Consider the following 25,059-nt stretch of genomic DNA (forward strand, 5'->3'; position numbering starts at 1 on the left):
TTTTATAGTTTTGACTTTGGAGCCATGTAAATCGTTGAAACAATTTTAAAACAAAATGAAAAATTTAAACTTCTAAAATGAAACACATGAACCTAACTGTAGGTCAAATTGGCATGTTAATGACACAGAAAAGTATTATGTTAAGTGACTTTTAAAATCCAACATTTTGACTGTACATCCTAAGGACAAAAAAGAACAAAGAAATTTTAAAGCGAAATAGTATTGCTACAAATAATGTTTGTATTGTTATCTTGGAGCATTAATAGAATTATTTATTTGCTTTACCCCATTATTTACTATGCAATATATCTTTTATAAATATACACTTATTTGAGTATAAGTATATACTTAATTATTTATTTATAATTTTATGCACAGACATAGTATAGTGCAAATAATTCTAACAGTGTCATCAGGAACCAAGGTTTTCAGAATAAGAGAAATGGCATCCAAATATAAAATCCAAATAAATAAAAACTCTATAATCTTACAAATGAACTGGACATTATCAGTGTGAATTGATGGTTCATGTTTTTCTTAAAAAGTTCATATTCCTTGCTTTTGTCCTCTGAGAAGAACAAGCAGCACCATTAACACACAGCAGTGAGCACTCTTCATCAGTAGACTGACGGTCTCTAAATACCGTTTCCCATTAAAATGAGCCAGGGCTTTCTGATGAAATGGCTGAACCTAAGGCTTGGCAGAAAATGTACAAGATAAGCCTGGAACATCTTATACAAGAAAACTATCAAAGACTACTGGAGTCACATCAAAGGGACAAAGGAGCCAATACAAAGGACTCTCATAAGCCAAAGGTAAGACTATTTGAACCTAAAAGAAAAACTGCAATGTAGTTAAACAGGTAAAGTATTTAAAACCCACCAGTATAGAATGATACTTAAAACACAAACATTATACTTTGGGAGTCTGCTAGGGCATCAACTTATTGTCTCAAAAATTAGTAAATGAAAATAACAAGTCAAGCTTTTTATCCAATTTTCCCATCTAGATTGTATTTTATGATAAACAAATGAGAACTCCAATTAATAAATTAATATAGAAGGAATACAATTAGAAACTTATTTTCCAACCATTAATTAAATGATTGTGAAATGAGAATTTATAATAGATGGACTCACTGGAAATCTGAACATCACAAAAAGTTAGCCAAACAGGCATTAAGTGCAAGGCATCAATGATGGAGCATTTTTGCTAAAAAATTGAAATTGAACCTAATCAAGCTTTCAAAGCCTGTCAATTTACAGGAAATATAGGGGATACTGCAAAGTCATGGGATGCAACTAGCTGTCATCAGACTGCAGAAAATTCTACAGGACAAACCTTTTTCTTTAACAAATAAACACCAAGAAAACAAAAAGAATAAGAGAGAAGTATTAACGATTATAAGACCTGAGAGACACACAGCTAAGTATGAAACATGAGCCTTTGAAACCCAAATAAAAATAAATCAACTGTAAAAAAAAAAAAAAAAGAATTTATAAGACAATCGTGGAATTGGAATACTGATAATATTAGATCATACTGAAGGAATTACTCTTTTTTTTTCAGTTGTGATAAGAAGGGTCTTTTAGAGGTATACCCTGAATTACTGACAAATTAAATTATTTTCTACCTAGGATTGAATCAAGTGGGGGCAGAGTGGAAGGACTAGGTAAAACAGGGTTGCTGCTAAGTCACTTCAGTCGTGTCTGACTCTGTGCGACCCCATAGACGGCAGCCCACCAGGCTCCCCCGTCCCTGGGATTCTCCAGGCAAGAATTCCAGAGTGGGTTGCCATTTCCTCCTCCAATGCATGAAAGTGAAAAGTGAAAGTGAAGTCGCTCAGTCGTGTCCAACTCTTAGCAACCCCATGGACTGCAGCCCACCAGGCTCCTCTGTCCATGGGATTTTCCAGGCAAGAGTACTGGAGTGGGGTGCCATTGCCTTCTCCGAAAACAGGGTTGGCCATATATTAATAAATGTATAAAGTAGATGACAGATACACAGGGCTTATTATAATACTTTTCATAATTTTGTGTATGCTTGTAAATTAAAAATAGGATTTTTTCCTTTATTTTTCATTAAAAAAAATTAAGAATTAAAAAATTAAAGCACTAAAAAGATGAACAAAATGTTAATAACTGCCAAGTTCTAAGTGATGGAAATACGGATTGCTTGTGTTTCCTGTATGTTTGAAAATGTTTGTAACAGTAAACAAAATTGTAAAAGCACTTCAAGCCAGCAAAGACTCAGAGCTGGGTCAGGTTAAAAGGACTGCAAAATATAGCTGTGGATGCCGAATGCTGGCTTTGACCAGTAATGCCTTCAGAAAATTAAAAGCAAATAACAACAACAAAAAAAACCCCAAAAAAGTTCAAACTTGAAATATTAAGGAAAAAGGACCTAGAAAAAAGGACTCCAGCCGACAAAACAGTGACACATGCTTACTATACTTGTAACATGAAGGATCTCCAATTCAGAGTAAAACCACAACACAATCCAAAATGGGAGGGGAAGTGTCTTGAGATTTTTATTTCCGGGCCTGATGACAATCAGAGAAAGACTGAGCTAGAACCATGTGCCCTAAAGCCTTAATGCTTCAAGTGACATGGGTACAAAAAGCAACCTCGTGGAAGCTCGAAGCTTTATGATTTGAAGTTATAAAGTACACCACGGCAAAGCTAACAGGCTGCTTGTTACTCAGATACATTAACCAGACTCTGAAATGAGCAACTATTGCAAAAGCATCGCTCATTGACAGCATCCTATGTACAGCATGATCTTGTGTTCCCTGGACCCAAAAATGTTCTTTTCCATACCTGATGATGACACACTGGTTCTCTCTGTCAATTATCATATTTCTGTACATATTATCTGCAAGAGCATAGATATGTGGTGGGTTCTCATACTGTGCCTAGAAAAGCAAAACAAAACCATGGTCAGATAAAAGCAACACATTTCTTCTCTCGGCTTTGGAAATGAACATGCCATTGTATAGGCCTAAAGGCTGCGTAATACAAGAATCATAAAGTTGCCAAGGTGCTGAGGAGGTACACCCAACACAATGAAGACAGAAGGAATTTGGAAGGACTTTTCTGTAGGCCTATGAGTGATTCAGCCTTCAGACACGGCCCACGGTCTTCAGGTACTCCGACACCACGCCCTTCTACCCGCAGCACGCCTCTGCAGGCCACATTCCATTTCTAAAGGTCTCTGAAAGGCATTTGGGCAACAGGTCTTAGGAGAGGCCTACTAAAAACCTGGATCTTACCTGTACTAAATCAGAATTTCTACATTATTTTTTTTTTTCCCTAAGAGGCAAGTTGGAGATCTTGGGACCCTAGAGGAAACTGAGACTATTAGAATATAAGGAAAAAAACTTATTTTCCTTAGAAGGCAGGAGGTGTGGTTCTTTAGAGGGATAAACAGGTTTGACCAGTTTGTTCCATCTCAACATGGAAAAGCAAAAATTCCTAGCACACCAAGAGAGTGGGTTTGTACTTGAGTCTCATGGGATATGAGCTATGCATAATATAAATCCACCAGGAAGTTCACTGTGTCAGGACAACTTCAGCCCTGCTTTCTTCAGTGTCTTGGCACTTCTACCACTCCCACCAAAGTCACTAAAAAGAAAAACACTTCATATGGTGGAAAGCTGGAGAAAGAACACCCCTTAAATTTAAGACTATGGAACAGAAGAGTGAGAAGACATTTAGACTCTGTCCTTCCCTTCTCTGGTCCCCATCTCTACAGTGGGGATAACAAGGTCCATGCTATCCACACAAGGTAATTGAGATAATGCACGGGAAAGTAATTAGAAAAGGTTAGTTAAACACAGAGGGGTAAAGTAGAATGTACTGCATTCCAACTTTGAGTCTTATTATACAACAACTTACTATATCATAAGGGGCCTGCCCCAGAAATGGCCACTCATCGCAAGCTCTGGCGGATCAGAACTGAGCAACAAGGAGGGGTGACTGCTTTGATGTCTGCACCCAAGTTAAGCACCGGTGTATCCAGTGCCCACGGCTCCCTATGTGTGAATAGGGGCCCCAGGAGGGAAACTGCCTAGTGAGGTCTAAAACTCATTCCTAGGACTGTTGAGCTGGATAATTCTATGAAGGGACAAAAATATGTCATCCCTGCCTTCACTTTACAGTCAAGGGGATGAATGGATGGGACTGCAGGATGCTCATTCACGATTATATTTAATACCTCTCTGGAAATAGAGAAAAAGAAAAGAGAACAAGGGAATTCCCTGCCAGTCCAGTGGTTAAGACACTATGCATTCACTGCCAGGGACACAGTTTCAATGCCTGGTCAGGGAACTAAGACCTCACATGCCACATGGCACAGCCAAAAGTAAAAATAAAAAATGGAAATAGAGTGGAGTGAAAGCTGTGAGCAGTGGAGGGAAAGGAGTGGGCAAGTCATTGCCCAGTAAGGCCTCAAAGCCACTTAACTAGTTATACTTGACCTCTGTGTATCACTATTTTTCCAACTGGTTTCTCATCTCTGGGCTCATGGTATTTTTCAGCTACTGATGAGAATTATCCCTGGAGGAGGGCATGGCAACCCACTCCAGTATTCTTGCCTGGAGAATCCCTTGGACAGAGCAGCCTGGTGGGCTATGGTCTATAGGGTCGCAAAGAGCCAGACACAACTGAAGCGATGGAGCATGCATGATGAAAATTGTAGGGCAGCCACAATCAGGTAGCCTCTACCTGATTCTGCCCTTGCCTGAAAACCCCTGAAAGTCACTGAGACCTGACATCATTTCTAGCTCCAACACTCAATAGATTCAATTACTTCACCTCTATGAGCCTCTGTTTCCTCATCTGTGAAATAGGCATGCATAGTAATACACAGCCAGCATCCAGAACTGCTTTATTATTGCTGCAAATATAAACATAGGACCTGGCACTAATACCAATTTTACAACATTCTGTTGCCATCAGCAGTTAAAAATAAAAATATTTTTTAAAATTCTAGGGCATTTCTTTAAAAAGAACTCTTCAAAAGATGAATGGTCTAAAAGGGACTCATGCGAGAACGCTTTTCAGAGAACTGGAAAGAAACAGCACGAATACACAGCGCTTCCATCCACCCTGCCTTGGCTGTCACTGCAGACTCCAAGCCAGCTCCGTCGCGGCTGCCCCAGGGCCCTCCTGATCAGGGCGCCAGGGCAGGGCCCAGCCTCTGCTGACAGTGCTTCCCTTGTGCTGGGCTCCCATAAAGGCAGCATTATCAAAGGTCTTTCGCGTGGCAGCCTCCTTCGGCTCCAGCTACCAGCACCATTCATCTGGCAACAATGGGGTGGGCTCTTGCTCTGGGTAAATTGCCTTCCACTTCAACTGATGAATTTGTGTGGGCTCCCTTTTGTTTGTTTTCCAGGGGTCAGGATTAATGAACGCTCTTGTGCTTCTGCTGCAAAGGAAAGAGGGAAGGAAAAAGATGTAGAGATGGGAAGGCCTGGGGAAGTGATGAGCCAGAGAATGAAATATATGAATTAGGATTACAGATTCTATTTTTATGTCACAACTGAAATGGCTACGGAGCTGGACCTGAATAGGGATGAGGGTGTCACATTAATAAGTGAAATAAAAAAAGATTTGCTTTTTATGTTCCAGTCATAGCCACGGTTTCAGTGATTTGGAAAGAATGGTTCCCATTGCCCAATTTATATTTTTTACCAGTTACTGAATTTTTTACTCTTTAGAGTTTTGTGACGTATGTGGAAGGAGGAAGATGCCTAAAGCTGTAAGTCCTACATTCCATTAAACTAACATTGTATATAACGTTCCAATATTAATAGTCCTATGCTTTTTCTGAGCTGTACTCTAAAGAGCAGCACATCATTAAAAAAATCAAACAATGTCACCTATTTAAGCTGCCCAATAAATAATTTATATAAGAAAATGCAAATATATGGCCAACTTCAATTGCCCATACATCATAAAAGCCCCAAACACTGCAGTAATTTATGTGGCATGTAACTTACCGCTCCTTGGTACATTTCAATTTCCTTTTCCCCAAAATATGGCATCTGTTTGAAAGGGTTGACTGAGATTAATACGGATCCTATATATGTCTGAATTTAAATCCAGTTAAGGTCTATCATTAATCTTCACAGCTACACATTTTTCGAATTAAGCAACCAGATGTTATCAAGAATTTATAACGATTGTCCCAATGAAAAGCTCATGGGTTTGTTTTCTAAAAGATTACAAATAAAGACAAAAGCAGTTACCAAGTAGTTCAGGTTTTGTTCTTCAGGAAGAGTAGTGAACTTAATTACCAAGGTGTTATAAAAATAAATCATTACTTTAAGTGAATTGAAACACATTCTCTCAAGACTGGTGATACGCATGGCTGGGAAAAAAACAAAAACAAAAACAAATGATCAAGGACTAAAAAGAGCAAATATTTTTTCCTTGGTATCTCTTAGGTATACTGAGAACATATTCATTTACTTGTTTAATAAACAGAGGGATATAAGATGAACTGAACAGTCCTGCTCTTTAGAAGTCATGGAGAACAGAGTTGTATCCATAAGTAGAATTCAGAGCAGAAAATTACAAACACATATAGATCAGGTTTTGGAGAAGGAAATGGCAACCCACTCCAGTATTCTTGCCTGGAAACTTCCAAGGACAGAGGAGTCTTGAGGGACTACAGTCCATGGAGGTCTCCAAGAATCGGACACAAGTGAGCATAGATCAGGTTTAGGGAAGAAGGTGTTATTTATGTATGGGAAATTCTGGAAGGACCCTCAGAAGAAAACGTGTTACTTATGTCCCCAAAATGAAGTGCTATTATAACATACAAAATGTTTCTATTTATCATATAACAATAAACTAGTTCAAATTGGATGTCTACAACTTGCCAGGCACTGTTACACTGGGGATATACAGCAGTGGACAACAGAGAGAACAGATGTAAAATACCATTAAAAAATGCAAACATCAACAAAAAACAAAACATACACAATACTCAAAATTGTTTCTTTTAATCAATGACTTCTAAATGTTTAGAAATTTTGCAGTTAAGAATGTAAAGCCGGGACTTTCCTGGTGGTCCAGTGGTTAAGACTCTGCCTCACAATGCAGGGGATGCAGGTTTGATCTCTGAAAGCAGTGAGATTTCCTTCCCCAAAGGGACATTTATATATTAGGACCTGAGTGTCAAATAGAGCAACACAATAAAGTTTGATCAGATTACCAAGCTCCCTATGCCCAGTTCTATTCTACTCTGGCCTTGGGCAAGTCTCATCTCTGAGTGGTGGTGATTGGATGATGGGGTAAATAGAACCTACTTGATAGGTTTTGTTATGAGAATTAAGCAATACAGTATCAAACGCTCAGCACAATGTCTGATATGTAGTAGAGGCAGGTTCCTTAATTCATATATTTCAAGATGCTCACCGTGTCACCTCTGAGAAGCAGTGTTAGTATTATTGAACACAAATGAGTCAAGTGTGGAATGGATCATATAATATTTAAAAAATAGTATTTATACATGAAGGGGAGAACGGGGAATGATTCGGCTGCAATTTTGCTTGCTTTTTCACTAAACAGAAAGATTTTCAGATTCAAAAGGGCTGGACATGAAATAGTGAGTTGGTCAAAAAGTTAATTCAGCCAACCCAGTGGCAGTAGAGAAGATAGGTCCCTTTGCACAGCACACCCAGATGCACTCTGCACTGCTCAGGCACAGGGGCAGACCACGGCACTGAAAGAAAACGCAGATGAGGCAGTGAATCATAACTGAAAATCACTCCAGAATTATGTAAGAAGGGCCAAGAGAAAACGTGGTTCCAAGTGCCAAAGTCAGAGGAGGTCAACAACAGATTAGAAGCCGACTTTTTTTGAGGTAAGATTTAGAACAGATTTATTGTTAGGTTTAGTAAGGAGGTCATAAGTGTGCGTGGTGTTGCAGCCAAGACTCAACAAGTGTTGATAAAAACAAACATTGATAGAACACATACATGTATAGTTAGTTAGTTCAGTCGCTCAGTCGTGTCTCACTGTTTGCGACCCCATGAATCACAGCACGCCAGGCCTCCCTGTCCATCACCAACTCCCGGAGTTCACTGAGACTCACGTCCATCAGGTCAGTGATGCCATCCAGCCGTCTCATCCTCTGTCATCCCCTTCTCCTCCTGCCCTCAATCCCTCCCAGCATCAGAGTCTTTTCCAATGAGTCAACTCTTCACATGAGGTGGCCAAAGTACTGGAGTTTCAGCTTTAGCATCATTCCTTCCAAAGAAATCCCAGGGCTGATCTCCTTCAGAATGATGGCATCAATCTAAGTTCCTGATGACAACCTTGATACTATTTTAATCCTATTTTACTAGAAGGAAACTGAGGCATGAGAAATTTTCAATATTCAGAAAATACAGCATTGCTATGATCACATTATTTCAGAAGAGGGAGATGTCTACGCCTACATCTGGAGAACGGGTGCTTCTTCCTTAGCTGTAAAGGGACTACTATGAATGCCACCTGAATGAACTGATCATTGCATTCAGAGAATAAAGAGCTGCCAGAGGGGGACTGGCAAGAGTGTACTCATTGAAAAAGACCCTGATGCTGGGAAAGATTGAGGGCAGAAGAGAAGGGGGCAACAGACGATGGGATGATTGGATCAGATTACCAAGCTCCCTATGCTCAGTTCATCAGGAGATAGTGAAAGACTGGGAAGCTTGATATGCTGCAGTCCATGGGTTCGTAAACAGTCAGACACAACTTAGTGACTGAACAACAGAGAGGAGACTTCCTTGATGGTCCAGTGTTTAAGACTTTACCTTCCAAGGCAGTGGGTGCAGGTTCCATCCCTGGTTGGGGAGCTAAGAACCCACATGCATTATGGCCAAAAAACCAACACATTAAACAGAAGCAGTATTGTAACAAACTCAATAAAGACTTAAAAAATGGTCCACATTAAAAAAAAAATCTTAAAAAAAAAAAAAAAAAAAAGAGTTGCTAGAGGACCTGAGCCATAGCAGCAAATTTGGAAAACTCAGCAGTGGCCACAGGACTGAAAAAGGTCAGTTTTCATTCCAATCCCTAAGAAAGGCAATGCCAAAGGATGCTCAAACTACTGGACAATTGCACTCATCTCATGCTAGCAAAGTAATGCTCAAAAATAATATTCTCCAAGCCAGGCTTCAACAGTATGTGAACTGTGAACTTCCAGATGTTCAAGCTGGTTTTAGAAAAGGCAGAGGAACCAGAGATCAAATTGCCAACATGCGATGGATCATCAAAAAAGCAAGAGAGCTCCAGAAAAACATCTATTTCTGCTTTATTGACTATGCCAAAGCCTTTGACTGTGTGGATCACAAGAAACTGTGGAAAATTCTGAAAGAGATGGGAATACCAGACCACCTGATCTGCCTCTTGAGAAACCTCTATGCAGGTCAGGAAGCAACAGTTAGAACTGGACATGGAACAACAGTCTGGTTCCAAATAGGAAAAAAAAGTACGTCAAGGCTGTATATTGTCACCCTGCTTATTTAACTTATATGCAGAGTACATCATGAGAAACGCTAGGCTGGAGGAAGCACAAGCTGGAATCAAGACTGCCAGGAGAAATATCAATAACCTCAGATATGCAGATGACACCACCCTTATGGCAGAAAGTGAAAAAGAACTAAAGAGCCTCTTGATGAAAGTGAAAGAGAAGAGTGAAAAAGTTGGCTTAAAGCTCAACATTCAGAAAACTAAGATTATGGCATCTGGTCCCATCACTTCATGGCAAATACATGGGCAAACAGTGGAAACAGTGGCTGACTTTATTTTTGGGGGCTCCAAAATCACTGTAGATGGTGACTGCAGCCATGAAATTAAAAGACGCTTACTCCTTGGAAGGAAAGTTATGACCAACCTAGACAGCATATTAAAAAGCAGAGACATTACTTTACCAATAAAGGTCTGTCTAGTCAAGGCTATGGTTTTTCCAGTAGTCATGTATGGATGTGCGAGTTGGACTGTAAAGAAAGCTGAGTGCAGAAGAATTGACGCTTTTAAACTGTGGTGTTGAGAAGACTCTTGAGAGTCCCTTGGACTTCAAGGAAATCCAATGAGTCCATCCTAAAGGAAATCAGTCCTGAATGTTCATTGGAAGGACTGATGTTGAAGCTGAAACTCCAATACTCCAGCCACCTGACGTGAAGAACTGACTCATTTGAAAAGACCCTGATGCTGGGAAAGATTGAAGGCGAGAGGAGAGAGGGACGACAGAGGATGAGATGGTTGGATGGCATCACTGACTCAGTGGACGTGAGTTTGAGTAAACTCCGGGAGTCGGTGATGGACAGGGAGGCCTGGCGTACTACAGTCCATGGGGTCGCAGAGTCAGACACAACTGAGTGACTGAACTGAACTGAACCCAACCTTGGTTCTCCAATAAATAAATCTGGATTGGGTTAACATAAGAACTCCTATAGGAGGCAACATTTCTTTTTTTTTTTTTTCACTGTTAATAATCTACTATGTTGCTGTGTAAAAATACAGAGTCTTGATTTTCACTAAGTAGTCTATATAAATTCTGGCAAGGAGATGTTGAGAGAAAAAAAACTTCTTTTGGAGTATTCCTGGCCAATCATGAATCAGTTGTGAATCAGATTGGAAGAAGGATCTCAGTAGGGCTTCTCATGGGAAGTATTATTTGAGGGCGAACTCCTGAAAAGCAAAGTTCGGTTTGAAATGGATAATGTAGCTCCTATCTATGCTAAGTAGCTACTTAAAGTAGAATGGAGACAAGAGAATTTGATTTGGAATTTAAAGGAAACAAACATATTTTTCCCACCTGCCTGGGTCTGCAGACACCTCAGCTACTTTCAAGAGAGCACAGGTCTTCTACTGGGTTGGGCCACTTTGCAGATAACTCCAATACTCACTCCCACTCCTTGCTGCATAATTCAGGTGCACCTTTGGAAAAAGCTGTTTCATCACTGTCTCTATCCACATAACTTTTGGCTAGAAATGTGTGGCCCAAGGCTAACTTTCAAATTGTATGTAGATATACAAGGCTATGATTTTTAAAAAAAAGAAATAAAATAAATGCCATCTCATTATTGCCAACAGAATATGCAAGACAGAAGAGAGCCAACAGATCTTTAATTGACTGGCTCCCAAATGTTTGTCCGTGGATCCATAAGCTTTCATTAATCTGCAACAAGAATGACAAAAAGAGAAACAAAGCCCTCAATTTTTCATAAAGTCTGATTTTTTCAGTATAAAGGGCCATCCTCTACTCTTAAACTATTTCCTTTCTATTTTGGGGGTGTTAAAATATTCTTTGTTTTATGAAATGTGATGGTAGTGCTGCTTCTATAAATTTGTTTTTAATGGTCTTATAAGGAAAAGTTTAACTTTTTTTTATATTTAAAATAGCTCATACTCTATTTTATTTTTTAAACTTTAAACTTTTTATTTTGTTTTGGGGTATAGCCAATTAACAATGTTATGGTAATTTCAGGTAAACAATGAAGGGACTCAGCCATACATATATATGTATCGATTCTCTCCCAAGCTCCCCTCCTATCCAGGCTAGCCCATAACACTGAGTAGAGTTCCATGTGCTATACAGCAGGTCCTTGTTGGCTATTCATTTTGAATGTAGGAGAGTGTATATGACCTTCCCAAACTCCCTAACTATCCCTTCCCCCTGGCAACCATAAGTTTGTTTTCTAAGTCTCTGAGTTTCTTTCTGTTTTGTAACAAGAGTTTAACTTTTTAAAAAAACATTTTAATAGCCAGTGAATTCCCTCTAACTGCCCACACTGATCTAGTCAACCTCCCTGGATTCAACACTGAGGTGGCACAGGGAGGTGAGGTGACGTGTGAAGTCACATATGTGGAAATTATGGAACTTGAGCCCCTGGCTCTGGCCATCAGACCCACATTCATCTCACTGCAGGGACATCCCCCCCAAACCCCAACATGAACTGACAGCAAAGGGCGAAACCTCACTTGGAACAAGGGCACTGCTTTGAGCTCTGGTTGGTCTGGCACAAGTGTCTCAACTCCTAATTGAAGGGTTGAAAATGCCAAGCACACTTGAGTGTGGTCTTTGAGGAAAAACAAGTTTGGAGAAAGCTGGACCCAGTGAGGCTGTAGTGCTTTGTTCAAGAACTATTTTTGTCAGCCCAGTGGCTGTAAGTGATGTCTCACCAAGCAAAGAGTGAACACAGCAAGGTTTCCCTCCTATATTTTAGAACTGAAATTGTAAGAAGGGTGGCAACGCTTCGGAAAAATAGACAGGAAATGAAACCTTCCTGGTCTTAGGATAAATAACTGAAAAAATGGGTTTTCCTTGGTTGACAACATTCGCATTTTCTAAGCAGATTGTTTTTTCTACTGTGGAACAAAGAAATGTGCAGTCAGCTTGAATGCATTAACCATTGATCATTCCAAATGCTGACCTTCAGCACAAGACAATGCTGCTATTAGATGCAGAAGAGGTCAAATGAACAATATTATAACTTAATCTAAAATTGAATCTCTTCTTGTCTTCACTATTGAGCTTAGAAGAGAGGGAGGGGAAACTCATTTACAATACCAATGGGACCCTATCATAATAATATTCCCTTGGCATTAAACTGATTTATCTCCTATTAGAGGAAAAGATTTGCAGTTAGACCCTTGGTATTATTTCATAAACATCCAAAAGAGCCACCAAGCTTCCTCAAAGCTGAAAGCTGCTCTGTGCTATTGCCAGAAAGCACACTGATGTCAAATTTCTCATATACTGAGTGGGCAGAGATTTCTACAACAGAAAGTCTATTAGTGGTCAACTAACTCATTTCCTTGCTAGAACACATGATTAGTCAGTCATTGATTCAAAGACATTAATTCAAAGACTGGGAATCAGCCCCCTCGGTGTGAGTCATTTTAGAATTCTGCTGTCTGAATATAAAAAGCAAGTCTTCATAGTCAACGAATTTTCAACAAACACTTAATATAACGCACCATGCCAAAAATGATGTGGGAAAGAAATAAACAATGCAGGATGGTGACATTTTTCAGCTAAAATTAACAAGAAGGCACATGCATGTATACACATGTCTTATTGTTTAGTCCACCAGGGAAGCCCATACATATGTCTATATGTGATTAAACTGGTTAGTTAAAAATATATTAGGTTAATAGGAGCAAACCTTATATGGTGGGATTCCAAGGGATTTTAGTGTTCTCCTTTCTAGTTAACTGCATTTTGTAAATCATGTTAAATGAACATTTATTGCTTTAAAGTGGTTTTTAAACTTTACTTTTTAAAAGATATGTAAAGGACACGATCCCTGTTCTTAAGGAATTTCTAGTGTTTTAGGGGTAAATGACCATACAGGGAAAAGCGAGCCTGTCTGGGTTAATGGACTGCTGCTGATAACCATTTTTTTTTTCTAACCCAGCTGATCAAAAACCATGTCTACATAAATAATGAGCCCATGTTCTAAGAACATTCCAATAAATAATGAGTTCAACTACATTCATTGGAAATTAGCCTTTTATGGGCTTGTCAATAAACCAATCCTCCCTTTAAACGTTTCTATGGTAAAATGCATCTGAATGTCCAAAAAGCAACTTTATAATTGAGTTTTGGAACATAATTCAGAAATATGAGAGAACTTATACACTTGCCTTAATGTATGATAATAATAACTAACACTAACAATGTATTCACTGCATTTGTTATTTCATTTCACCCTAAACAGCCTCATGCAGAAGTTTTTATCATCACTTCCATTTTACAGGTTAGGAAATCAAGGAACACAGATCACAAAACTTGTATAAGATCACCAAGCTCATGCAGATTAAGGCTCAAAGCCAGGCTGTCCAGATTCATCCCAACTCTTTCTGGTCCATCATCAGCCAGTTTCCATGAGTCTTGCACACAAAAGTTATTAAAACCCTTTAATGATAAGCCTAGATAAAGTGAGCATATTTCAGCTTTTTTGCCAAACAAAATGAAAACTTAGAACTGCACACAACTGCTTCCATACAATTAAAGGAAGCTCTGCACAGGTATCTAGGAGTCAGCAAATGTTCCCTGTAAAGGATCAGAGAATACTTAGTTCAGGCTTTGTGGATCACAGAGTCTGTTGCAAATACTCAAGTCTGCCACTGTAGCATAAAAGCAGAGGCGGACAATAAGTAAAACAACCAGCAGAGCTGCATTCCAATAAAATCCTGTGGCGGGTGGGGTTTTGTCTGGAGGCAGTGGGCTTCCACACCTGACCAAGATGCTATTATAATGTGCTTAATGAATCCAAATATATCTATTAATACTTAAAAGCAGGGGTTTAGGGATTTAACTACCCAGATAATTGGTAAAATTTCCTATGGTAAGCAAGAAACAGCATCATATTGGTTAGAAACATCCAAGTACCTTGGAATAATGTTTATTAGCATAAATACCTGGTAAGTTGAGCTCCTTCCTCATCAATGATGGAAATGATGCAAAACTACTGCTGCATATTTATGGGTGCTTTTATCTAAGAGTAAGAGGAGCGGTATAAATAATACACAGAAGCTACGGATGTGAAGACTTTACCTCCCCGAGGTTTAGAGGTTAAAACATAAAAATGTATTTTACAATGGTTGCAAAGACTCCACTTTTAATGGCCATCCAGAACACCGCACCCTCCAAGGCCACCAGCAGCATCACCACCAAGAGCCACCAAGAGCATAAACTTGCTGGTACTACTATACAGATTTTCACAGACCCCTGCTTGTCTATGACCAACCCTACAATAATTATACTAAAATAACTTTACATAGTCGCACCAAACAGAACTCCTGAATCCTGTAGGAACTTAAGCAGCTACCATAGCTCTCTATGAAGTTTATAATGAAGTCAACACACATTTGAATCAAATTTCCATTCTGAATGCTTTCCAGTCCTACCCAAAATGGCATCTGGCAAGCTAAGACTGAAACATAAAGCACAACTCAAGAATGTCAGACATTTTCAGTAATTGATCTTCGCTTCTCTTATTTCTTTTAGTGAACATAAGAATGCAGAAAAACAGGCAAAATGGCACATTTTTTGCGTGAGGCAATCTTTTTTAAACCTTTTAAGTCTGGACTTGTCAGTCTCTGCTTTGCAATTAGGGAGCATTACCGATAGAATTCTGCAGATCAGGACATTCTTTAGGAAGAGCACAGGTTTTAGACACCACGTGTCTGGCTAGAGCACATCAAAGGTATAGAGCCATGGACTGAAATAGAGAATACCGGCTTCATCTTTTTGTTTTCCCCACACAGTGTGGCATTTGGGATCTGAGTTGCCTGACCAGGGATTGAACCTGTGCTCCCTGCAGTGGAAGCACCGAGTCGTAACCACTAGATCTCCGGGGAAGTCCTTGGCTGCATCATGATTTTGATGCAGGAAAAAACTTTAAACTAAAAACACCAGGAAAATCTTTAGCCCCATAGCACTGAAACATATAATTACCATATGTAAAACAGACAGCTAGTGGGAAGTTGCTATGTATCACAGGGAACTCAACCCAGTGCTCCCTGACAACCTGAAGGATGGAATGGGGGGAGGGAGAAGGCGGTTCAAGAGGGAGGTGTGTTAGTCACTCAGTCGCGTCCGCTTTTTGTGACGCCATGGACTGTAGCCCACAAGGCTCCTCTGTCCATGGGATTCTCCAGGCAAGAATACTGGAGTCGGTTGCCATTCTCTTCTCCAGGGGATCTTCCCAGCTGAGGGATGAACCCAGTCTCCTGCACTGCAGACAGATTCTTTATCATCTGAGCCACGAGGGAAGCCAAGAGGGAGGGGATATACGTACACCTGTGGCTGATTCAAGTTGTTGTATGGTAGAAATCAACACAATATTATAAAGCAAATGTCCTCTAATTAAAAATAAATTTAAAAAAGAAAAACTTTAGCACCATCTTTGCCCTTCCCATAGCCTGAATCAAGGAACAAAAAGTACAAAGCCACGTTCTGAAATAGTGAAAATGACTTGAACACATAAGCATCAGTTAGATGTCATCTTACTAAGATGACACGTCCGAGGAAACCAATAAAGGATACAAAAATGTAGTCGTCCATGTATCTCTTCTTTAGATTCTCCACGATGGCATTCTCTGTGATCTTGGAAAGCAAGACCATGTCATCCACACCACTGTGCTTGACATTGTGGCTCTGCCAGTGGTACCGGTAGGCTCCTTTGCTTCCCTGCAAATGGAAAACACACAGTTAGGAGGGTGGTTTATTTTTCTCCCGGAGGGGAAAAAAATAGTCACGAAGTTCCCAAATATTCCTTATATCAAATAAGAACACACAAAGCAAACAAATATCTTGCTATCTAGATTCAGATTTCAGCTTTGCCACCCAAATGAAGTGGGGAAAAGTGATCTAAGCTTTTGTGTCACTTAAGCTTTTCTCTTTAAAAAAATGGGAAAAATAAGACCCAGTTCACAGAGTTGCTATAAGGATTAAATAAAACAACATGTAAAGCACCATGCGATATCCAGAGTACGGCACAGTAAATGATCACTAGGCTTGGATAATTCCTTCAAGCTTACTGTTTTGTAGAACTGACTGGCAAAATAAGCAATGACATAGAAACGTTCCAGACTTGTTTTGCAAATTATATGACAGAACTCAGAAGTGGAAAGAATATGTATGCCACAATAGTTATGTCACGTGATCATAATTTCTCAAGCCATCTGAATTGCTTTCCATCCATAAACTTTTCACTGTTGATGCAATATTAACTTTCCACATTCAAAGATCAGCCTTCCCAGGTAGCTCAGTGGATGAAGAATATGCCTGCAATGCAGGAGACACAAGAGATGCAGGTTCGATCCCTGGGTCAGAAAGATCTCCTGAAGAAGGGCATGGCAAACCACTCCAATATTCTTGCCTGGAGAATCCCATGGACAGAAGAGCCTGGTGGGCTACAGTCCATAGGGTTGCAAAGAGTCGGACACAACTGAAGTGACTGAGCATATACACACACATTCAAAAGATAAGCTACATTTTGATGACTGATCATACATGGAAATGGACCAGATAGTCTAAACATGAACACAGAATGTTCATGTTATGTCCCATGCTATGGACAGAAGAACCTCATCTGATCCCACAGCCTCCTTGGCTAGGTAGAGCCCTTGTCTGCTTACTGGATTTACAACTTAACACCAGGGGTGGCTCTGAGCACCAGAAAGGATTTCCTATCACTTGGCATTTCTGCCATGGGCTCCCCATGTGTTGGGCTATGTGCCACGCCCTGGGGTTAAGGGCAGATGGGAACACCATGGTGGCTGCACTCAGGGAGCTTCTGAAGGACACTAGATACCAAAAAATTATTCATAATTTGTGCATCAGTAACAGTCAATATGTAAACATGTGTAAAATGGGTGTTCCAGGAGTGGGTGGAGAGTCCTTTGCCCCGGGAAAGACAGAAACCACTTCCTGGAGAAGATGCCATGAGAAATGAATCTATAATATTTTGAATTTGCCAGACAAGACTAGACAAAGTAGGATGTTCATTATAATCTACACTCACAGGCAATAAAAAAAAGCCAAGGCATATGAAATAATGACAAATAACACATGACAAGCTATTGGAAGGCTCTTTCTTCCCTTGGAGTTCTCCACACTTTCTACTGGACATGTCACACACTGGACCAGGGTGGTGGGCACTGAACTGAACAAGACTGGCTCCTCTCCCTCCTCAGGAATTCACTTTTGGGGGGGAGTTTACTTTTGTGGGAGGCAGTCTGAATAAAGAAGAAAAAAATTTCTGAACGAGGGTATCTAGAAAGGCCATCTGTCAAATGTCAAAACTAGGATGAGAAAAGGCAATAGGCTCTTTGAGAGAAGGCGGAGGTGGAAGGAAACAAAAAAGTGAAAGAGGAGAGTGAAAAAGTTGGCTTAAAGATCAACATTCAGAAAACGAAGATCATGGCATCCGGTCCCATCACTTCATGGGAAATAGATGGGGAAACAGTGGAAACAGTGTCAGACTTTATTTTGGGGGGCTCCAAAATCACTGCAGATGGTGACTGCAGCCATGAAATTAAAAGACACTTACTCCTTGGAAGGAAAGTTATGACCAACCTAGATAGCATATTCAAAAGCAGAGACAGTACTTTGCCAACAAAGGTCCATCTAGTCAAGGCTATGGTTTTTCCTGTGGTCATGTATGGATGTGAGAGTTGGACTGTGAAGAAGGCTGAGCGCCAAAGAATTGATGCTTTTGAAGTGTGGTGTTGGAGAAGACTCTTGAGAGTCCCTTGGACTGCAAGGAGATCCAACCAGTCCATTCTGAAGGAGATCAGCCCTGGGATTTCTTTGGAAGGAATGATGCTAAAGCTGAAACTCCAGTACTTTGGCCACCTCATGCGAAGAGTTGACTCATTGGAAAAGACTCTGATGCTGGGAGGGATTGAGGGCAGGAGGAAAAGGGGACGACAGAGGATGAGATGGCTGGATGGCATCACTGACTCGATGGACATTAGTCTGAGTGAACTCCAGGAGTTGGTGATGGACAGGGAGGCCTGGCGTGCTGCGATTCATGGGGTCGCAAAGAGTCGGACACGACTGAGCAACTGAACTGAACTGAACTGAATATTTTAAATTTCCCTTTAAAAAACTGCATAATGTTTTCTCTGCAGGAGATATGGGCCCTTTGATAACAGCAAATTCTAAGAGTTTCTGGGAAAGCAATTATTATAAAACCAGCCAAGAAGGGGCCATCATGGGAAAAGCATAGCACCATGGGTTCAAGTTCCAAAAAAGGGTTCAGGAAGGCTTGCCACCCATGCTGCCTTGCGGAGGAAAACCATTATATGATATATTTGACTTTCTCAGAACCACATGCAGCATCAGTTCTACAAAATTACCTCAAACCTCACCACTCTCCTTCCTTTTGTGGCAAAACAGAAAGCACCGGCCACAGGATGACTCACTGGATCTCATTCGAAGGTCCACAGTCTATTTCCAACCAGATAAAGATTCCTGGAGACATCTCTGCCCTCCCTCCTTTTCCAGCTTGAATATTCTTTCTGGACACCTGCAAAACTTACTATGCAGAGAAAACTAAGCTCCTGGAGTAACTAACCAGTATGTATGTTTCTTTTCAACACCAATAAATATCCACCTACTTAAAAGAGGGCCAAAATGTTATTTTCTCTCTAAAAATAGAAGCACAGTTGAACAAAACCGGAAGGCTACTAATAAGTTGTAGATGTTAAATAACGTGTACAAAGGGCAAGAAATGGAGGAGCTCTAGGTCACAGTGTATGTGTTTGTACTGATCCACAGAAATGCCTTCTCAATGTAACCCAAGTCCATCTTGGTGTCCAATCTGTCTTTTTTCTCTCTCACTGCAGAGTGATACATTACTGTCTATCCCAACTCAAAGGCAGTGTCCTCTTTCTACTGGCAGTTACTCCCCAGTACAACAGAACTCCTTGTGTGGAGTTTCAAATATTCCTCCACACAAAAAAGTTCCCCTGGCTGGTTCTCCAGACTTCTATCTACAAGAGGATAAGGAACCAATAGAATGACTGACAGTTACTATGAGCAAGGCAGTGAGTCATTTGATTTGAGAGCAACACTAAGAGCGAGAGGGAGCAATCGGAGCTTTCAGGGGGGAAGGCTGAGCTGCCTAGAGTGCCAAGGGCAAGGTCAGAACCCACGCATGGGTAAATAAAAGCTGGGAGAGGGCTGGGCTGGGCAGTTCTAGCAGAGGGTGAGAACTGGATCAGGGAGCCGGGAAACCAAACAGGGTTGCACAGGCTTCCAGTCCAGCCCAGGGAAGCTTAAATGTTCCCCACAGCGAGAAAGAACAACAGCTTTGTTTTCCTGTAGGGGACCACAGAGTTTGATCACACAGTGACTTTCCCAGAGGCCTTCCTTGGAACGCAGTCACTCGACAGTGAGTAAGTGGGGAACAGAGTGGGAAGTGGCTGTCATCTTACAACCCTGGACAATATCCTCGGAAGCAGAAGCTGAAAGTTGCCATCAGATCACAAACTATGGTCCTAGAATTATGTGGATAAGAACGGCACTTCTGGGGGCGCAGAACCTCAACCCCTTTGCTTCTTTCTCCTGCCCCTGACTGGGAGGGGAGGGGCAGGACAGGCTGCCACACCTGCTGGGGGAGGACCCAAGGGATGCCCCCATCTGGGTGAGGAGGGACATTTTTCTTCATGGCCAAGGTGCAGGCTACCAGGCCAGCAACGCTTCCTTCTCTTCTATGGGCTTTCTGGGTGGGTAACACCTTTTTGTTCCCAACCAGAAAAGGAAATATTTGAATAAGTAGGGGCACTCAGCAAGGCATTTCATTTCCTAACAGTTCTTGGTGAGTGAAGCACTGCTATACAAAGGACAGGAATGTGGCCGCTGATGCCCCAGCTAAGAAATTATAATAATGATAATAACAATGATAGTGATGATAAAGGTTACTCCTAACACTGACAAGTTCTGAAAGAGAAGGACTTCCCTGGCAGTCCTGTGGTTAAGTCTCCACACCCCCAAAGTAAGGGGCATGGGTTTGATCCCTGGTGTGGGAACAAGGATTCCAAATGTTATACAGTGTGGCCAAGAAGGAAAAAAATATATATACATGAACGAGATACCTCCCACTAGGTAAAGATTGAGTGCAGACCTTCTCAGGTCCATAGTTAATTTCTAATTATGAATCAGCTGATTAAAAAGCATGGATTCACATTCAAGTTTTAAAACGTGGGGTTCGCCCACATCCATATAATGGCCTGGTGTACTCCTCACATTTAAGAGGTGGCACCAAGACACAGAAGTATCTCACAGAGAGGAAGAAGCCAGGGCACTGATTTTAAAAGGCGGAGTGTCATGAACTGGTGTGTATTCAGCAGGGTGGGGACCGGGATGAGCAAAGGTGAGTCAGCGCACAAAGGCAGGTACTGTCCTGAAGGCCAACCTCCACTTCCACAAAGAGGCCCCGGGGCAGCCCTGCCCACAGCAGGGGCGCTGCCACACTCTCACTAGTATCTCTGAGCACTTTCCTTCTTTGCTTCATCCCGGAGGGAGGAGATGATCACATAATGGGTAACTTTACTTCTTCAAGTGCCCTTAAGATGCCCAGGAAAGGGAGGCCATCAAACATGCTGAGTAAACACAAGAGGCTCAGTGTCGGGCAGGGTCTAGGGGAGGGCTGGCCACACACACCCTTGCTCTCCTGTAGGGAGAGTATTTGTTGTTTTTCAGTCACTTGTGACCCCATATCCTTCACTATCTCTTGGAGTTTGCTCAAACTCATGTCCATTGAGTCAGTGATGTCATCCAACCATCTCATCCTCTGTTGTCCCCTTCTGCCCTCAATCTTTCCCAGCATCGGGGTCTTTTCCAGTGAGTCAGCTCTTTGCATCAGGTGGCCAAAGTATTAGAGTTTCAGCTTTAGCAACAGGCCTTTGAACGAATATTTAGGGTTGATTTTCTTTAGGATTGACTCGTTTGACCTTCTTGCAGTTCAAGGGACTCTCAAGAGTCCTCTCCAGCACCACAGTTCAAAAGCATCAATTCTTCGGCACTGAGCCTTCTTTATGGTCCAACTCTCACATCCATACACAACTATAGGAAAAAGCATAGCTTTGACTATATGGATCTTTGTCAGCAAAATGATGTTTCTGCTTGTTAATACACTGTCTAGGTCGGTGATAGCTTTTCTACTAAGGAGCAGGTGTCTTTTTAATTTCATGGCTGCAGTCACCGTCTACAGTGATTTTGGAGCCCAAGAAAATAAAGTCTGTTACTGTTTCAACTGTTTCCCCATCTATTTCCCATGAAGTGATGGGACCAGATGCCATGATCTTAGTCTTCTGAATGTTGAGTTTTAAGCCAGCTTTTTCACTCTCCTCTTTCACTTTCATCAAGAGGCTCTTTAGTTCCTCTTTGCTTTCTGCCATTAGAGTGGTGTCACCTGCATATCTGAGGTTACTGATATTTCTCCCGCAATCTTGATTCCAGCTTGTGCTTCATTCAGCCCGACATTCTGCAGGATGTACTCTGCATGAAAGGTAAATAAGCAAGGTGACAATATACAGACTTGACGTACTCCTTTCCCAATGCTGAACCAGTCCGTTGGCCATGTCCAGTTCTAACTGTTGCTTCTTGATCCACATACAGATTTCTCAGGAGGCAGGTTAGGTGGTCTGGTATCCCCATCTCTGTAAGAATTTTCCAGTTTGTTTTGATCCACAGTCAGAGGCTTTAGGGACTCTCAAGAGGCCTCTCCAGCACCACAGTGTGAAAACATAGATTCTTGGGCACAGTATCATTAAGAGAGTTGTGTAGGACTAGGGATAGAAACTAAAGTCACACAGACGAGTATAAACACTGTTAACTAAACAGAAATAATGGGCATACTCTCTTTGATCCAGCTCCTTTATTTTAAAGAATTCACCTTAAAATCTACCAAGGATGCCAAGATGTATGCACAGGGTTCTTCACGGCAGCGACGTGTGTAATGGGGAAAAATGGACACAGGGTTTGAAGACCTATCAGATCATGGCGCCCCCTGAGAGGAGTTCCACTTGGTCACTGGAAGGACTCTGCCTGTGCTGACTTGGAAAGTTCTTCAAGACCCATAGATGTGTAAAAATAGCAATCAGTATGTGAATTAAGTATTGAATGACACATTAAAAGACGTGTGTTTTAATTGTTTTCTTGAAAGATACACAAGGTTCCATCAGGGAGAAGGCCTGGGGAGAAAAGGTGACATAATTTACTCTCCATTTTAAACTTGGCAGCACAGTGTACTTTTTTATTGCTATTTTAAATCATATGCATGTGTAAGTAAAATTTAAAAATAAACAAGTGTTGGGGACTTCCCTGCTGGTACAGTGGATAAGAATCCACCTGCCAGTGTAGGGGACAAAGGTTCGATCCCTGGTCAGGGAAGATTCCACACGTCGTGGATCAACTAAGCCCATGCGCCACAGCTACTGAGCATGCGTGCTGCAACTACGGAAGCCCGTGTGCGAAGAGGCCGTGCTCCACAACAAGAAAAGCCAGGGCCACGAGAAGCCAGTGCACTGCAACTAGAGAAATGCCCCCACATAGCAACAAAGCCCAGGGCAACCCAAAGTAAGTAAACTAATTAATTAATACAAAATAGAAGTGTTGAATATGATGCCAATGAAATCAAGCATTTTCGGGGGATGGTGATTTCCAAAAAACCTAGGACTAGAATGCCCCCAATGTTATAAGCAAATCACCCCCAAAGAGAGAGAAACCATATTCTTATTGTCAGCAATGGACAATGGGTAATGCTCTGGACTGCGGATGAGTTGAACTTGTTTTTTAATGGGATTTTCTGACCCAGTGACTCATAACAGGAAAGGCATGGACATCTAATTCTCTGGTAGATGTTACCATCTTTTTAATTGACAGTCTGGGTATTCTACTTTTTGCAGTTCTGCTGTTTGACTGGAATAAAACACTTCCATTGCAAATGATGGAAAAATCAACCATAAATATTTGTCTATGTACCAGGCACAGTCAGCCAGCATTGTGTTTCAACTACACACACACACACTATTTTGGTGGTATGAAGACTGATGTCTGAAGCAAGTATATGTCAGTGCTGAGCTGCAATGAACAAAGCACAAGGAAGGGGTGTTTCTGGAAGAGTGAGGGCTAGGGGTGAGAAAGGGCAGTCGGGAGCCCACAAAACTCCTAATCCCCTCTGTCCTTAAGGTAACAGGGACTGACTCTTACTGAACCCGTAAATACATGCCGAAGCTTTATGGTATCTCGATTCTCACAATACCCGTAAGACGTGAATATTACAATCATGCCACCACTATTTTACAAATGGGTAAAGTGAGGCCTGGAATTATAACATACCAAGTTGCCTCTGCTTGGAGAGGCTGAGGATGGGAAAGTCCATGGGAGGTTAGCACACAGAGTAGGAGGCCCAATGAATGTAGAAATGTGTTCATTAGTTTCACTCATGTAGGTACATGTGAGCGGATCAAAAGCTGAATATTCATGCAGCATTACCACATACATGGCCTCCGTTAATCCCTATGACAAAGGACCAGGGTTGAGACCTGTCATGGGGATTTCTGACTTCCTTTTCTTCACTCTTTCTGCTATACCACAGCTCACTTCCAATACCATTATCAAGGCCAAGTGTGGACACTGGCTCCAGGATCACTAGATCCAGCAGTTTCTAAGCCAGGGTTGGCCAGAGTCACCCTTCCTCACTAGAGCAAACCAAGACACTGAGGGTCTGCAGAAGGGGATGCTGTTAATAATAAAGCTGGAAAAAAAAAAAAAAAATAATAAAGCTGGAACAAGAGGCATCAACTGGGACTCCTCAAGCTGTATGGTTGCATCTGTGATCAACTTGATCCCAGAAAAATCACAGGCAACTCTCAGAGTCCAGCCCTCCCAGCAAGATCCTCAGGGTCTCCCACAAATCACTAAGCCTCTCTGAGGCCCTCAGGGCCTCTCAGCGGTCTGCTCAGGAGAAAGAGGTTCCTGACATTGCACTGCCCCCAGAAGATAATCACACCAACCTCAAATCCTTCTTGGAGTAGAGCTGGTTTTACATGATGACATGATCGGGGCAAAGGGTGAATGGTACAGGCCAGTCTGGCAACAGTGTCTGGGCTAATTGAGTAGGGGAGAGAAAAAAAGGTTTGGAGGGGAAAAAAAGAAGAAAGAGGGATAGTAAGGTGTCCAAATTTGGTTTTAATTGCAATAATCATATTATTAATATAGAATGATATCTCTGTATGGCAAAACAGTTGTTAAAATGATGTGGTTATTTACCTAAGTGTAGTTTCTGGATGGTTTTACTTCTCTACTGAGTACACGATTTATAAAACGTATACACACATATACAGTTCTTCTTAGTGAAAAATTAGATAAGATACAAATAAGGGATAAATATGTTGTACAATGAAATGAAATCTATGTATAAATGACACTCTCCCCATCTTCTCTTGTTATTCTGTGTTAGTTTGTTCATCCCCACTTGCAGCTATAGTAAACTCTTCTTTAAATAACATTGGGCTCCCATCAGGAAAAGAAACATCC

General features: G+C 41.2%; 1 protein-coding gene across 4 annotated transcripts in view; it reads right to left on the bottom strand.

The window, feature by feature from the left end:
• Positions 1–25,059, bottom strand: part of MYO1E (myosin IE) — a 221,232-nt gene that overhangs the window by 103,246 nt on the left and 92,927 nt on the right. For 3 of the 4 annotated variants that reach the window (XM_010836828.1, XM_010836830.1, XM_010836829.1), the window contains exons 2-4: positions 16,054–16,197; positions 6,002–6,091; positions 2,820–2,914 (exon numbers count right to left, since the gene is read on the bottom strand). In XM_010836828.1, the coding sequence (XP_010835130.1) occupies positions 2,820–2,914; positions 6,002–6,091; positions 16,054–16,197 (329 nt within the window). Of the gene's footprint in view, positions 1–2,819; positions 2,915–6,001; positions 6,092–16,053; positions 16,198–24,536; positions 24,631–25,059 lie in introns of all 4 variants that reach the window. The other variant, XM_010836827.1, reaches the window with a different exon arrangement.

This window comes from Bison bison, unplaced genomic scaffold (assembly GCF_000754665.1).
Source record: "Bison bison bison isolate TAMUID 2011002044 unplaced genomic scaffold, Bison_UMD1.0 scf7180017864066, whole genome shotgun sequence".
NCBI lineage: Eukaryota > Metazoa > Chordata > Mammalia > Artiodactyla > Bovidae > Bison > Bison bison.